The 14154-nt window shown below is 32.3% G+C and overlaps 1 protein-coding gene across 1 annotated transcript; it reads left to right on the top strand.

The window, feature by feature from the left end:
• Positions 1-5617: 5617 nt before the first annotated feature.
• Positions 5618-13709, top strand: LOC112007461 (phosphatidate cytidylyltransferase 2). Its single transcript, XM_065781876.1, has 12 exons — positions 5618-5898; positions 7781-7878; positions 8338-8591; positions 8748-8899; positions 9123-9264; positions 10133-10289; positions 11455-11502; positions 11594-11680; positions 12516-12644; positions 12742-12798; positions 13159-13242; positions 13343-13709. Exons 2-12 carry the CDS (start codon positions 7804-7806, stop codon positions 13439-13441), a joined length of 1284 nt encoding a protein of 427 aa, XP_065637948.1. The 5' UTR covers positions 5618-5898; positions 7781-7803; the 3' UTR covers positions 13442-13709.
• The last annotated feature ends 445 nt before the right edge of the window (positions 13710-14154 follow it).

The following is a 14154-nucleotide window of genomic DNA, read 5'->3' as shown; positions in this document are numbered from 1 at the left end:
GGGGGGGTGGGGATCTTTCTTTGTCATATAGTTAAATAAAGGACCTTGTGCTTGACATCCACTGAGACAAGAACATTTCATCACTCATTTTTGGATTGGTGTCTGTAAAGAATAAATTGATTGTGAACTACGAAAGGTTTAGTGCATATACAGTTCCTGCAGTGGCCTAGTACTGTCACATTATGAAAGAAACGAATATAATAATGTGGTCATATCAGCAACTGACCAATAAAAATCATTGTGCATTCTTGATGTGATCGATTGTCACTGTACAAGTATATATAAGTGATTAAGAAATGTGGAAAGTAAAAGTCAAAATTCAAGTATTTAGTAGGAAGTTTTACACATATATACTTAAATTAGACTAGAGTAAAATTTCTATTTTGTAAAAAATAAAAAAAATTTTAAAAAAAACTGACCCATTAACCGATTCAACAGGACGTGCAAAATATGGCGGAAATTTCGAAGGAAAATGACACAATTAAGATGTTATTTATCGTAGATTCCCATGCCCATAGTAGCATCTTGAAACCTCTTTGCTTGCACTGGGAATGTTTGAGAGTGATATTTATGCCTTTAGAAAACTAAAACCAAGATTCAAGGATTTTTGCGGACTAAAGTGAAGCGACTAATCCTTATTCTTTTTTATTTATTTATTAAAATATATATGTTGAAAAAAAAAGTAAAAAAAAAAAAAAAAAACTCCAAAATACATGGTTATTCTTGAAATTCGACAACTGAGTGATTTCGGTCCTTCTAGTTTCAAGTAAGCGTTATTAATACTCTAAACATTTTGTATATAGAGAGATGCCAATTCAGTTACATAATTTTTGGTAAACGTTATTTGTCTCTAAAGTTTAAAAAAATGAGTTCTATTTGTCATTTTGTTAACTGGCCGTCTAGAGGACTAATGACTTGACATTTTGAGTGATGTTGCATGATTTTAATATTTAAAAAATTAAAACTCATAAAAATTAAAAAAGGCCATGCCCGGTTTCATAACGGGGTAGCTACTACTAAGCTCCTTCAAGATCAAATGCCTTGCAAGTCACGAAGAATATTGGAGCCAAAGATTAGAGATGATGTCGGTATATATGCTCGTTGGCGTGGCTTTAAAACAAGACCAATTGGAGCTACAGATTAGAGATGATCGATGTCGGTATATATATGCTTTGGCATAGCTTTAAAACAAGACCAACTGGAGGTCGCAGTCTCTCACACTTACACATGCGAAAAATTGTCAAATGTTACGGCCATGATTTGATATGTGGCCTTTGGAAATTACATGAAAGGTTTAATTACATATTTAGTTCTTAATAATTTTTGGTTTATATTTTAAAACCACCTTATTCTTTAAAATGTTTCATTTTAGTCTCTATACTTTTACATATCAAAAAGGTCAATCTAATTTTGAGTTTGACATTATTTAGCTAAATCCCAAGGAATTTGATTGCAGCAAAGAGGAAAAAAGATTAATTATATGTTTGGAGAGAAAAAATCAAATCAAGAGCTCACGACATGAAATTTTTTTACACAAACTTTAAAGTATAAAATGAAACATTTCAAAAAAATAAGAGCCATTTTGAAACATTGGGCAAAAAAATTGGACAAAATTTGTAATTAAACCACCTATAAAAGTCACCCAAACAATCCATTATTAATCTTTATGCATGCCAGTACATCTTTTAAGACTCTGTGCACTCTAGAGTCTAGACCACACCCACAAAAGTTGGTAATGTCTACCACCTCTACTTGCACCCTCAAACCCATATAAGAACTATTCGAAGACTATAATTTTGAACCCAGACCATTGTGCAAACCCACTTGTGAAGCATTACAGCTAAAGGTGGCCACTGATCTCCAAGCTTTTTTAATGTAATATTATTGTACTTTGTCCCTCATCGCAGACTTATTTATTAAGTTGTATAACTTGGCTTGCATGCATGACATACATTATATATATGTACCAAGGATTGCATTATTGCAATAAGGATTAATGTTCATCATTACGAAAGTAGATGTTATTCATGTCCCAAAAAAAAAAAAAAGAATTACATATTTTGAATAAAAAAGAAATAAGAATTACTAGCATCTCTTAAGATTTGAACCCATCACTATGAAGATTGGTTAACTTCGTTTCTAAATTAAGCTCTTCAGTCCTCTCGATTTAGCTAGGTTAGTAGAGCAGCTAGTATGGCTTTAAGGAAATCTGTATGTATAAATACTCTCTGGTTTGGCTGTTAGTCCTATGAGTTTTGTTAAAGTTATTTTCTTGGAGGATGGGGTTTAGTTTGTATATATATGGTTTAGTTTAGTTTTTCAAATAAAGCTCTCTTTCATAATAATAATTAGTTAGATATAAGTATATCATTAACATTATGTAATAACAAAAGGCTATCTAGGTAACTCCCCTGGTGCTCAAATAGACTTGAGGAATCTGGGTAAATTGTGTGGACCTCCAATGTTTTAGATTCTAATAAGAGTAAAATTGTGGAAAAGCACCATTAATAACAAAGTTAAAGACATTTTATGAAGTAGCAACAATGCTGTCCATGCAGGTTCCTCCTCACGTGTCCTTGTCATGTCAAATTTTGAGAATAGATTCTTCTCTCTTTTTTGCTGAGGGATTTAATTGACACAAGTTCGGTGAGTGTCTAGTCACCACATTTCTATAAATCGGAATTGTAAGATATGCAATATGAAGGGACCCCTTTTTTTTTTCATCCAAATACAAGTATACAACTCCCCCATATGTGTATCAATGTATCATGTCAAGAAAAAAAAAAAATTAGTGCCCAATTTTATATATTCTCTCTCTTTATTTTATTTTTTTAATTAATAATATGAAAAAAAATTTCAACAAGATGTAAGAGTTATAAAATGCTTGTCACAGCTTGACATGCAATCTAACCATAATTGTACTTGCTGCTATTTTTGATATTTATATTTGTTCAACCACTTAATTTATTATTAAGTACAAACGTATGTCAATAAATATATATTTATATATATAATACGCAAAGTCAAATGCTCAAATGCTCAAATGTATGTAATTATATGTTAGTTTTTTTTTTTTTTTTTTAATAATAAAAAAAACACACACACACCAAAAGAGGCAATGGAATTGTGATACAAAAACACATCACAAATTCTACTCTAAAAAGTTATGATGATTATATGTTAGTTATTAGGTGACTAACGCATACTTGTTTGTATTCAATTTTCTTTATAGAATCAAACATTCTGCCTTTTATTTTATTTTATTTTAAAAAAAAAAGCCCTTGTTATTTGTTACCATTTTCTTTTTTTTTTATATTTTTTTGATAAATAGCTACCTTTTTGCCTTAGTCCATGCTCCACTCAGACTAAATATATCTTCTTTTTTCGTTGATGAAAACTCAGACTAAATATATCAAAAGTTTATGGGAAGTTAGTTGTATTTTACAAAGTTCAAGGGCCCTAAAAAAGAATCCGAAAACAAACTTATCCTGAAAATTGAAAATTGTCATATCAACAGCTTATTAGTCAATCCAAACGGAAAAGAATCCATACGTGCTAGTTTTATATCCTTACCACGTGTAATGTTCAACCTCAATTAGCAATCTTGCCAATCGCCATGGTACTGTAGTCTACTCTGTATCTCTACCCCTATAATAGAAAAAGTATTTATACGGAAAACTAAAGATTTTTTTTTATAAAAAAAAATTTAAAAAAAAAAAAAACGATTTGCATGTGTGGCTATTATTCCCCACTCAACTAAACCCTAACTGTGTCTGGTGGTGCTTGAGCAATAATGAGATTTGTTACTAATTAAACCTATAACTTTTAAATTTGAAGGTGTGATAGGTCACAACTCACAAGAGTTTCTTACTACTAAACTATACAGTGAAAAACTAAAGATTAAGCAGTCTCAAGATGCATGCATCGAGTTGGGATTTGAAAAAATTTTCACTCTAACATGGGTTCCTAGAATTGAAAAATCTCAAATGATAATCTACTAGTAATTTTGTAATAATTGTGATATGCCAACCCCCACCCCCATCCCTATAATCTACTTATTTCAATAAAAATTAACTCATAAGAACTGATGAGTTAAGATCATTTTGTGTGGCTTAATTACAATTTATAAAATTGGATCTAATATATAAATTTTAACCAAAAAAAAGTTTGGAACTTTAAAAGTACCAAAATAAATCAAATTAAGTATATTAAATAAAGTCCCGAATAAACCAAAATGACAAATAATATTGTGTCACTGAAAATTACCATGTTGAAAATTTGTCAATATTAACCCAACTTAAATTTTTTTTTTTTTAATTTTCTTAAAAGAACCCAAATTATTGTATTTGGTTAGGTTAAGTCATATTAGGGGTGTGCAACGAACCTGTGAACCCGCCAAAACCAACCCGACCTAACCTAAGTTTTTAAGGGTTGATGGGTTGGGTTGGGTTGGGTCATGAAATTTACAAATTTGCCTAATCTGAACAGACCCACCTATATTTACTATATTTTAAAATTTTGAAAATATATTAAAAAAATATTATATAATTTATTATTTACTTTTTGCCCCTCTTCCTAAATAAAACCCAAACTCTAAGTTCTTCTCATATAGTTTGTGTTTGTTTGGTGTTATGCTCATGATTATTTGGTTATAAATTTATTCTTATTTGTGATAGCGCTGTTCTAATGCTCAATTATTATTAATAATAGTAATTAAAAAAAAAACTGTGTAACCCATGGGTCAAACTCGATCCATGTGGGTTGGGTTGAGTTGGATTTTTTTTAACCCACCATAGTGGATTGAGTTGAAAAAACTCCTCCAATAAACTCAACCCCTAAATAATATTTATTAGATAATGGAGTTTTTTTTAAGAGATAATTACAATATGTTACTAACCTTACAGCTTAAACCCCTTTTTTGTGCATGAGAAAATGTCAATTTAGTTACAAGGCCCTTGATAAATGATGATGGAGTTGAGTGTACACCTCCACGTTATATTCTAGAACACTTAAAATTGTAATAATTTCTTATCAATATGAAGCAATGATATTGAATTTTATCATATTATTACTAATGATTTAAATAAATGCTAAAATAATACTACTTAATATTTATTTAAATGCTACACACTACCAAGTAAACTCTAAATTAAAAATAATCAATTAGCATTTATTTAAATATTAAAGTTTAAAGATAGGAATCATAGGAGCAAATCCAATCATTATGTCAAAGAGTTTAAGTTCAATAAAGAAATAAAGAAACCCAAAAGAATAAGGATTAGCACACACAATAACAACCCTTAAAAATCTATTTAAGTCAAAATTCAGTGTTAAAAAAAAAAAAAAAAAAAAAAAAAAAAAAAAAAAAAACCTGTTAAATGACAGTATTTGCAACGAGGAGGAAGAAGAAGTTGAGAGAGGAATAAAGTAAAAATAAAATGAAAATGTTTGCTAAATTTGTTAAAACCCCTTCCACTTCCAGATTTTTACAGATTCTTTTTTCTTTTTAATAAAGATTCCTTTTTTATTAAATATGTGAAAAACAAAAAAGCTGATGTGGCGTATTTTATTGGGTGAAATTTAATTATTATCACACCAAAACCAAAATTCACTTCAATGATTTTATAATTTTTTCACAAAAACAAAATTAGTAATCTGATATCTCTCTGTCTCTCTGTCTCTCTGGCTTTGCTTTGGTTCCTCTATTATTCTATTCGTATTCTATTCGCCTCCCTTTGCTTCATTTCTCTTCTCCATCTCTCTCTCTCTCTCTTCTCTCTTTAACTCTCTTACTCTCAGCCTAACCCGTTTTTCAATCTAATCTCTCTCTCTCACATACATGTGATTGTGGTTTGGTTTGGTAGCTGTTGTTCTAGGTTGAATTTTGGTGTCAACAAGGTATGTGTGATTCAGATTTGTTTTTTTTTCTTTTTTGTTTTTGTTTGTTTTTTTTTTTTTTTTGAATTTGTCGTTTATCTGGGTATGCTTGTTTGGTTTTTTTTGTTGGTTTGATTAAGTATTTTGGGTTTTTAAAAAAAAAAAAAAAAAAATCTGGAATGTTGTATCAGTGGAAAATATGGTGAAGTTTGGTACTTTATTGTATGTTTAGAGCTGAAAGCGTGGGGGTAATGTAGTGGAACTGGAAGTAGTATAGTGAAGAGAAGTTGTTGGTTCAAATGGGAAATGGGTTTATGAGAGAATAGTGTTTTTTGTTGTTTGAACTTATGGTTTGGTTACTTTGGCTGTTTGGCATTATTTTCCCTTGGAATGATACTGTATGCTAAATTAGGATGTGAATATGTGATAGGCAAATGCTTGATGGGTTTATGAAGTAACTGAATTTTTGGGCTATTATGAAACAGTAAGTTCATAAAATGAGTGTAGTTAAAATGAGAGCGTTTTGGGTGTGTATTCTGGGATTATTAATCCCTCCATCCCACACACAATAGGCAATTACAGGGAGGAATCCCTTGGTGTGGCCCCACAATGCTGGTTAGGTGTTTTGAACCCAATATCTCATGGTACGCATGAGGCCTTGGGAATCTTTAGGGGCAACTCCTTGGGTTAGAAGGAAAGACAGGATAATGAAATGTAGAAATTCAATTAAAGATCGTGCTGACTCCCATTAATGAAATGATTAGGAGGGTTGCTTGAGATGGTTTGGCAGATGTACCAAGGAGAATGATTAATGTACCAGTGAGGAAGAGTGATTTTGATCCAAGTCGAGGGAACAAAACTGTCAAAAAGATGTAACGGAACCAAAAATAACACTAGGACTAAAAAAATGAAATGTTAATGATAGAAATGATTTTGGATAAGATAGAATGATGGAGAAGAATACAGTGAATGATCCCAATTACTCTATTGAGGATCCATAGCCAATCTCATAGTTTTGGGATTAAGGCTTTGTTGTTGTTGTTGTGTTGGTAAGTTACACACACATCCAATAGGTTTTGAACTTGCAATCTCAACCTCCTACCACTCTTGTGGGAATAGAAAGTGTCATTTGACCCAGAGTCATTGGCTTTGTGAAGTAACACAAATTTGGACTTTTTTAATCAAAACGTGGATGGTTTGTCAGAAACATATTTGAAGAGTATTCCTGGCCAAATGTGTGTTTTGGAATGCCTTTAGAGTTTGATTATGAGAAAAGAACTTTACCATTCATCATATGATCTCTAAGAATGAGATTGTAATCATTGAAGAAAACATTAGAGAATGTTGGCTAAGATGGTTTGTTCATGTTCAATGAGACCAGTATCTAGGCTTTACTGACTGTGTTTTAGGGTTATAGATGCAATCAATCGGGAGAAAAATATTATGTTTGTTGAATAAAACACAAAATCAGGGTTCCGTCGTTTAGTTTGGTGTGGTCATGCAATGTTTAAGTGGTTACAATGATTTGCTCATTCATATGAATGGAAGTATATTATATGTAGTGTTATGTACCATGCTCAAGTCAATATAGCGGATTTGCCTTTGGATTTTTCCATGTGAGTTGGTTGCTTTGAGGATTACTTATTTTTCATTGACGCTGGGGCAGCCTTTGTGCTAAAATTTGCAGTGTTACATAGTTCATGCTAAATAGAATATATATATATATATATATTTCTGATTCTACGCCATACTTAAGTCCTGCTGTTAGTAAATTCCATTTTATCAAATTTATCTGTAATAGCTTTTTTTTTGAAGGTTTGCCCCCTTTCTACTCTGTAAATTTATTTTGCTGTTGTGTTCCCTGAAATTGTGTTTGAAGTTTGTTTTGTTGTTTGCCTTGTAGAATAAAAATTAATCTGGAGAGCCATGCAAAAGGATCATAGTACTAGCACTCCGTCAACTCCTACTGGTCGTGTTAGAAATCGTAAACGCTCAAATGAGGTTGGTCAACATCAATGTCTACTTGTACTCCTTTTCTGCATTGTAATACATCTGATCTTCATTGGGTATGGTTATATGTATGTATGTATTAATGTATATATTTTCCCTGAAAAAGTTGGCAGACAATGAAATTCATTTAGTACATCTGATGGAGGTATCCCAATGTTTAATTTTGTTACATCTCATCTTGTAAGGTCTTTTTGTTTTTTTTGCTTGAATCATCCCTCATTTTATAGGTAGGGGCTTAGTGATGCTAATTTCTGTAATCTGCATCTCCCATCAAAAAAAGAAAAAAGAAGATGAATTTTAATATGAAGTTCATCCCTTTTGGATACCATCACTACCTAGCTCCTTGGGAAATTTAATGTAAACAATTTTGAAGTGGTATATTGTCTTCTTTGAAGGCATGGGATTCAATATACAATTTATAAAAAAAAAACAATTTCTCTTGGTTGTCAGGTTATTCCGGAGGATAGCAAACCAAATGGAAGCCATTTGCTTGTTAATGATCGTAATAAATACAGAACAATGTGGATCCGTGCACATTCATCTATTTGGATGATTGGGGGCTTTGTGTTTATTGTCTACATGGGTCATCTCTATATTACTGCTATGGTTGTTGTTATTCAAATCTATATGGCCAAAGAGCTGTTCAATCTACTTAGGAAATCTCATGAAGATAGTCATCTCCCGGGATTTAGGCTATTAAATTGGTAAGAATGTCATTTATTTTCTACTGTAATTTGTTTTTGTTTTTTTTTTTTTTTTAATTATTATTTTTTAATGGTAGTCAACTAACATGATTTGAAAATTAGATTTTGTTTATTATGTCTTATATATTGTTCTTCATTTTCAATTTCTGTGCACAGGCACTTCTTCTTCACTGCGATGCTATTTGTATATGGCCGCCTTCTGAGTCAACGGCTTGTCAATACCGTGACTACAGATAGATTTTTATATCAGCTTGTGAGCAGCCTTTTCAAGTATCATATGGCCATCTGTTATTTCTTATATATTACAGGTTGGTAGATGTGTTCTCTTTTTCCTTTCATATAATGGCTTTGAGGACTCTTGATATCAAACACCCTCTTTGTATGCAATTTTCTCATACTTATAATGTAATTAGCATTTAATGAACTTGTATATCCATGATGCTTTTCTTTTTGGGTTATTGTCGCTCTTATTCATACTATTATTTTTTAATGCTTAGCTGCTGATAACAATATCTTTTTAATGGGGCTCAGGTTTTATGTGGTTCATTCTTTCATTAAAGAAGAAGATGTACAAGTATCAGTTTGGCCAGTATGCATGGACACACATGATTCTAATTGTTGTGTTTACACAGTCTTCCTTCACTGTTGCCAACATTTTTGAAGGAATTTTCTGGTAACTCAACCTTCTTAGGAAATAATAATTAATTTTGGATATTGATGATGAAGTCTGGTTTCTAACTTGCGGTCTAATTATGCCATTCCTCAACTTCTGTTTACTTCCCATGGTAGTCTGTTTTGAGGGCCTTGTCTTTTGTAACCTCTTTTCTTAAACTTGCATTTGAGTACTTACAATTTCCATAATTGGCACTGTGTAATGTAAGTTTTCTTCACGGATGTCTTTAATAAGCCAATGCCAAGGCATACAGGTGATATTAGTTGAGTTGCTTATGAATTTTAATGATAAATCCATCCAAAACTGATCTAGCAGGACAAATGGCTCCCTGTTCCACATGCATGGGTTGTTGGATCTTCTGAGAATCCTAACTGCTTCCCATATCATCTATGCTTGACTAAAATGGCTTACCCTCCAGCTAGCAAATAATTAACAGACCAATAGAGAAGCCTATTGAACAACATGAATTTTTTTGTTTATTTATTTTTTATATTTTGCTTCGTTGGAGGTAATATATTTTCCTTATGTGTTTTACTATTCCTATCAATTAAAGTTAGGACCTCCCAGAACAGCGAATACTATGATGTCCACCTCCTTTGTAAAAGCATAGATTTTGATATGAATGGTAACAATACTATGTTTAAAAAGTTCCTTACTTTCATGAGATGCATCAAGGGAGTATCAGTTACAGTCCATTTGTGTCCCCTTTAGAACTTGACACATTTGAACATTTGTATATTATTTTTATCTTGTATTACAAATTGTGTCAAGCCAAGACTTCTTTTCTCTCTGACATGTTTCATCTGGTTCATAAACAAGTTTTTAGATTCTGATATTGTTTGTTATGACACATGGGCTATTGATGCAGGTTTCTTCTTCCAGCAACTCTTATAGTTATCAATGACATTGCCGCTTATATCTTTGGTTTCTTTTTTGGGAGAACCCCTTTAATCAAGTTATCTCCAAAGAAAACTTGGGAGGGATTTATTGGAGCGTCTGTTACAACTATAATCTCTGCATTTGTGGTAAGCATAGGTTTTTTCCTTGGTCATGGTAATCACACCTGTTTTATCATGTTTATTTTGCTTGCTGACTAAGTTTGAGAAAGTGTAATCCTATGAGTAAACCTAGTATATCAGTCAGATGTGGCCATTTATGGTTACAGACCTATTACCCACCAAACATGGTGCCATGCATCAGTTTTCACAATATGGCTTGCATTGTTCTTGTCTTTTTGTGGCTTTAATTAATCATTATATTTGGCCTTGAATTTAACTTGATGGTCTAATTGCATCTGAAAAATGATTGAAAAATGCAGCAACCCCAAATTATGTTGAATGAAAATTATTAACCTTTAGAAATTAAAATAATTTGAAAGCCTCCAAGCACTTGTGTGAGTGCGTGCTTAGAGGCTACTTTAACTTGATGATCTCATTGCATCTGAAAGTTCCTAATATGTATTTTCCAAATATCATATAAATAAATAGCATATTTATTAATCCCATTAGTGTTAAGCAGCATGATTAACCTGTCTAACTATGATTATATAACTTTATCATATTTATGACAAGAATAATGTGTGTCAGTGCTTACTTCTCGCTGACAATGTTATGGGACATGGTCAGGAGACACATAATTACTGCTTAGTTTTGTTCGTGCTTATGTCTTTCCTTATTTTTGGATCTCCACTATGCCTAATGCTTTTTTTACCTCTGTTTATTTAAATTCATTTTATTAAATTCTACAGAGTTTGATCTGAAAATGTCATTTTTGTCAAAACTCAGCTGTTTTTATTTTTCAAATACTCATAAAGGTGCAACTTACTCCTTGGCCCTAAATGTTGATGTACATTCTCTTTTCTCTTCAGTAAACAGACCTGTCTTCATGCCTTCCCAAAACATGCATCTGAAATCCTTTTTTTTTTTCCTTCTAGATAGGTTGAAGTTACTTTTTTAGTGCTTCAAACAAAAATCTCACCTCAAATCCACTTACAGAACACTAGTTCACCCCAAAATTGTTCTTTTTCATGCTTTAAAACTTTTCTGACTTTATGTTTCTTGCATTCATGTTTGTTTAATGTGACAGTAATTGGGGTGAAACCTTGCTTTTTACTGATGTTTGTTTGTTCAACATCAAAATTGTATGCAAATGGATATCGATAAAATCTGGTATTTGTACTTTTTCATGCAGCTTGCAAACATCATGGGTCGTTTTCAGTGGTTTACATGCCCAAGAAAGGTAACTTCACGGAAGTAAGTTATTGATGTTTGAAAGGCATAATAGATCAGTTCTGAAGAAACTTATATCTCTCAGTTTTTATTACATGTAGGATTTATCAAATGGTTGGCTTCACTGTGATCCAGGTCCGTTGTTTAAGTCTGAGCAATATACTTTACCTGGATGGGTTTCTCAATGGGTGAGTAAATTGGAATGCAATTAAATCTGTTTTTTATAGCATACCAAAGTACATTGCATGTACTCATATGTCTCCAAATTTTATGGTTAGCCCACTTTCAGAAAAAATTAATCAGCTAAAGGCCAAATAAGCTGATGGCAAATGAACACATCCTAGGCATATATTACATATTATATATAATGGTTGCATCCTTGATTTTGACCACTGATACTTCATCTAGATGCTGGTTCAAGTTGGTTTTGATATTCCTAGACTAAACCATAAAAGTTGGCATGTAGTGCTTGAGTTGTAGCAGTGGTTAGATTACTGCTTATCAACCCAAGGTTGTTTCTTTCACGTCTTTCATGCAATCTTTTTCAGATTTTTTCTGTTGTGAACTATTTGTATTTTTTGTTATTTCAATAGATATCCCTCAGCCTTCCCACAAGAATATAATCTTCTTCTCATCTGACAGGCATTTTTTGCCATGAATTTTGGGAGTAAAATACATATGCTTTCATGTATAACCGTGTTAGTTTTAAAAAGTTGATGGTTGCCTTACTTTGCCTTTTGGTTTGTTTGTGGTGAATTTACTCATAAAATTATAGCAATAGTTTTTCTTATAACTTCTAACTCCCTTACTGTTGGTAAATCCACTAGCTTTATCCAATTATTAAAGGTCAAAAACATGGCTATCGATCCACTGTTTGAGCTATATGGAATTATTTAACTCGAGTTAATATAAAGCTTACTGATTATGGAATTCCAGTTATAGCAAATGAGATGTGGATCTTGAGTCTCTGAATGGTTAAGAAACTCAAATTCTAATTTATCTTGTTATTATTGTCTTTCACAGTTTCCTTGGAAAGAGATCTCAATTTTGCCAGTTCAATGGCATGCTCTATGTCTTGGCTTGTTTGCATCTATAATAGCACCTTTTGGAGGCTTCTTTGCTAGTGGTTTTAAAAGAGCTTTTAAAATCAAGGTTTGCTTTTGATACTTTCTAATCAAGTGATTCAAACATAGATGCTAGCTTCCAAGATGTTCACAGTATTTGCTATAATTCTCCTCTTCTGCTACAGGATTTTGGAGATAGTATTCCTGGACATGGTGGAATTACAGATAGAATGGACTGCCAGGTAAGCTTTGATGAAAAATGAATCCACCGGATTTCTATGAACTTACTAATTGAAAGTGTTTTCACCATGGCTTCCCCCTATCCTGGTTTGTAGTATATTATCTTATTCTTCAAATAAACTTGATTACCATGCCTAATGCATGCGTGGTTAGTTATATTGTCATTGTTGGCAGGAAATTATGATATCATGCTAGTTTTATTTCTGTTTGTAACCATATATTATTTTTTAACTGTTAGCAACTTTTATTGAAAAGAGAAAGATGTGTTTACCCAAATGAATCATACTGAAAGATGTAATAAACCTGGTTGTTTACAAATGATGCTGTCATGCACTAATCACTAATGCGGTCGTCAAATGTAGATGGTGATGGCTGTCTTTGCTTACATCTATCATCAGTCATTTGTTGTGCCACAAAGCCTCTCAGTTGAAAGGATCTTGGACCAGGTACTGTCTTCAAATGCTTGTGCATAAAATTTGGATATCCATTTAATTAAATGAGTGAATATGTGAGGATTCATTAGCTGATGGAGTGACTGCTTTTTAGATATTGATGAACCTTACATTCGAGGAGCAGCATTCTCTATACGTAAAGCTCGGGGAGATCTTGCATGAGACACTGACCGGAGAATATAGATCTGCATAACCTGCGTCTTGGGTGATGTTTTCTCTCTCCCCAGCATGTTATGTACGTGTTGGCTTAGCTATGAAAGAAATAGATAATGTTTTGTATATGGTATTTTGTTCTCTTTTCCTAGTGCAACCCAAATATTTAGGGTTGAGTAATTCTTCAGTCAGCACACTCTGTATAGTGTATTTGTAACCAGTTTAAGTGCACGAACTCTCATTGGAGAGTGAATTGCTGTGTCTCTCTCTTGCACCAGTTTATTAGTTGGATTTATGTTCTTTCGAAATTTCAGAGGCTTAATTAAACCAGTATTCCAGTTACGTGCATTAATCACCCAAATTAAAAGGACTTGAGTCAGCTCTCCATGGAAGAAAAGATTATTATTATTATTACTATTTTTAAATCATGAAACCAAAAATAAATGCAAGAGAGTAATAGACCATGAAAATCAAATAATCTGTGTTGTGTTCACAGATTGCATACCATGAAATGAAAGTATATCTAACTCTCTCACTGTTTTTCACTCATCGATGGTGCAACATTAAGACATGGTGCAAACATGTGTCTTATAAATGATTTAAAATTGTTGTAGAAAAAAAAAAAATTACTCAGGGGTTTTAGTGGCTTGATTGTGGTGGGAGGCTAGTATAATGAAGGTAGCGGCCCTTCAAATTCTTATTTCTTTCTCTTACAAATGCTTTGTGAATCTCATATCTTTTATTTTGGTAATA

The sequence above is a fragment of the Quercus suber genome, unplaced genomic scaffold, assembly GCF_002906115.3.
Source record: "Quercus suber isolate HL8 unplaced genomic scaffold, Cork oak 2.0 scaffold_281, whole genome shotgun sequence".
Taxonomy (NCBI): Eukaryota; Viridiplantae; Streptophyta; class Magnoliopsida; order Fagales; family Fagaceae; genus Quercus; species Quercus suber.
Note: the sequence above shows the minus strand (reverse complement) of the source record. Positions and strands in the feature narration are given on the sequence as shown.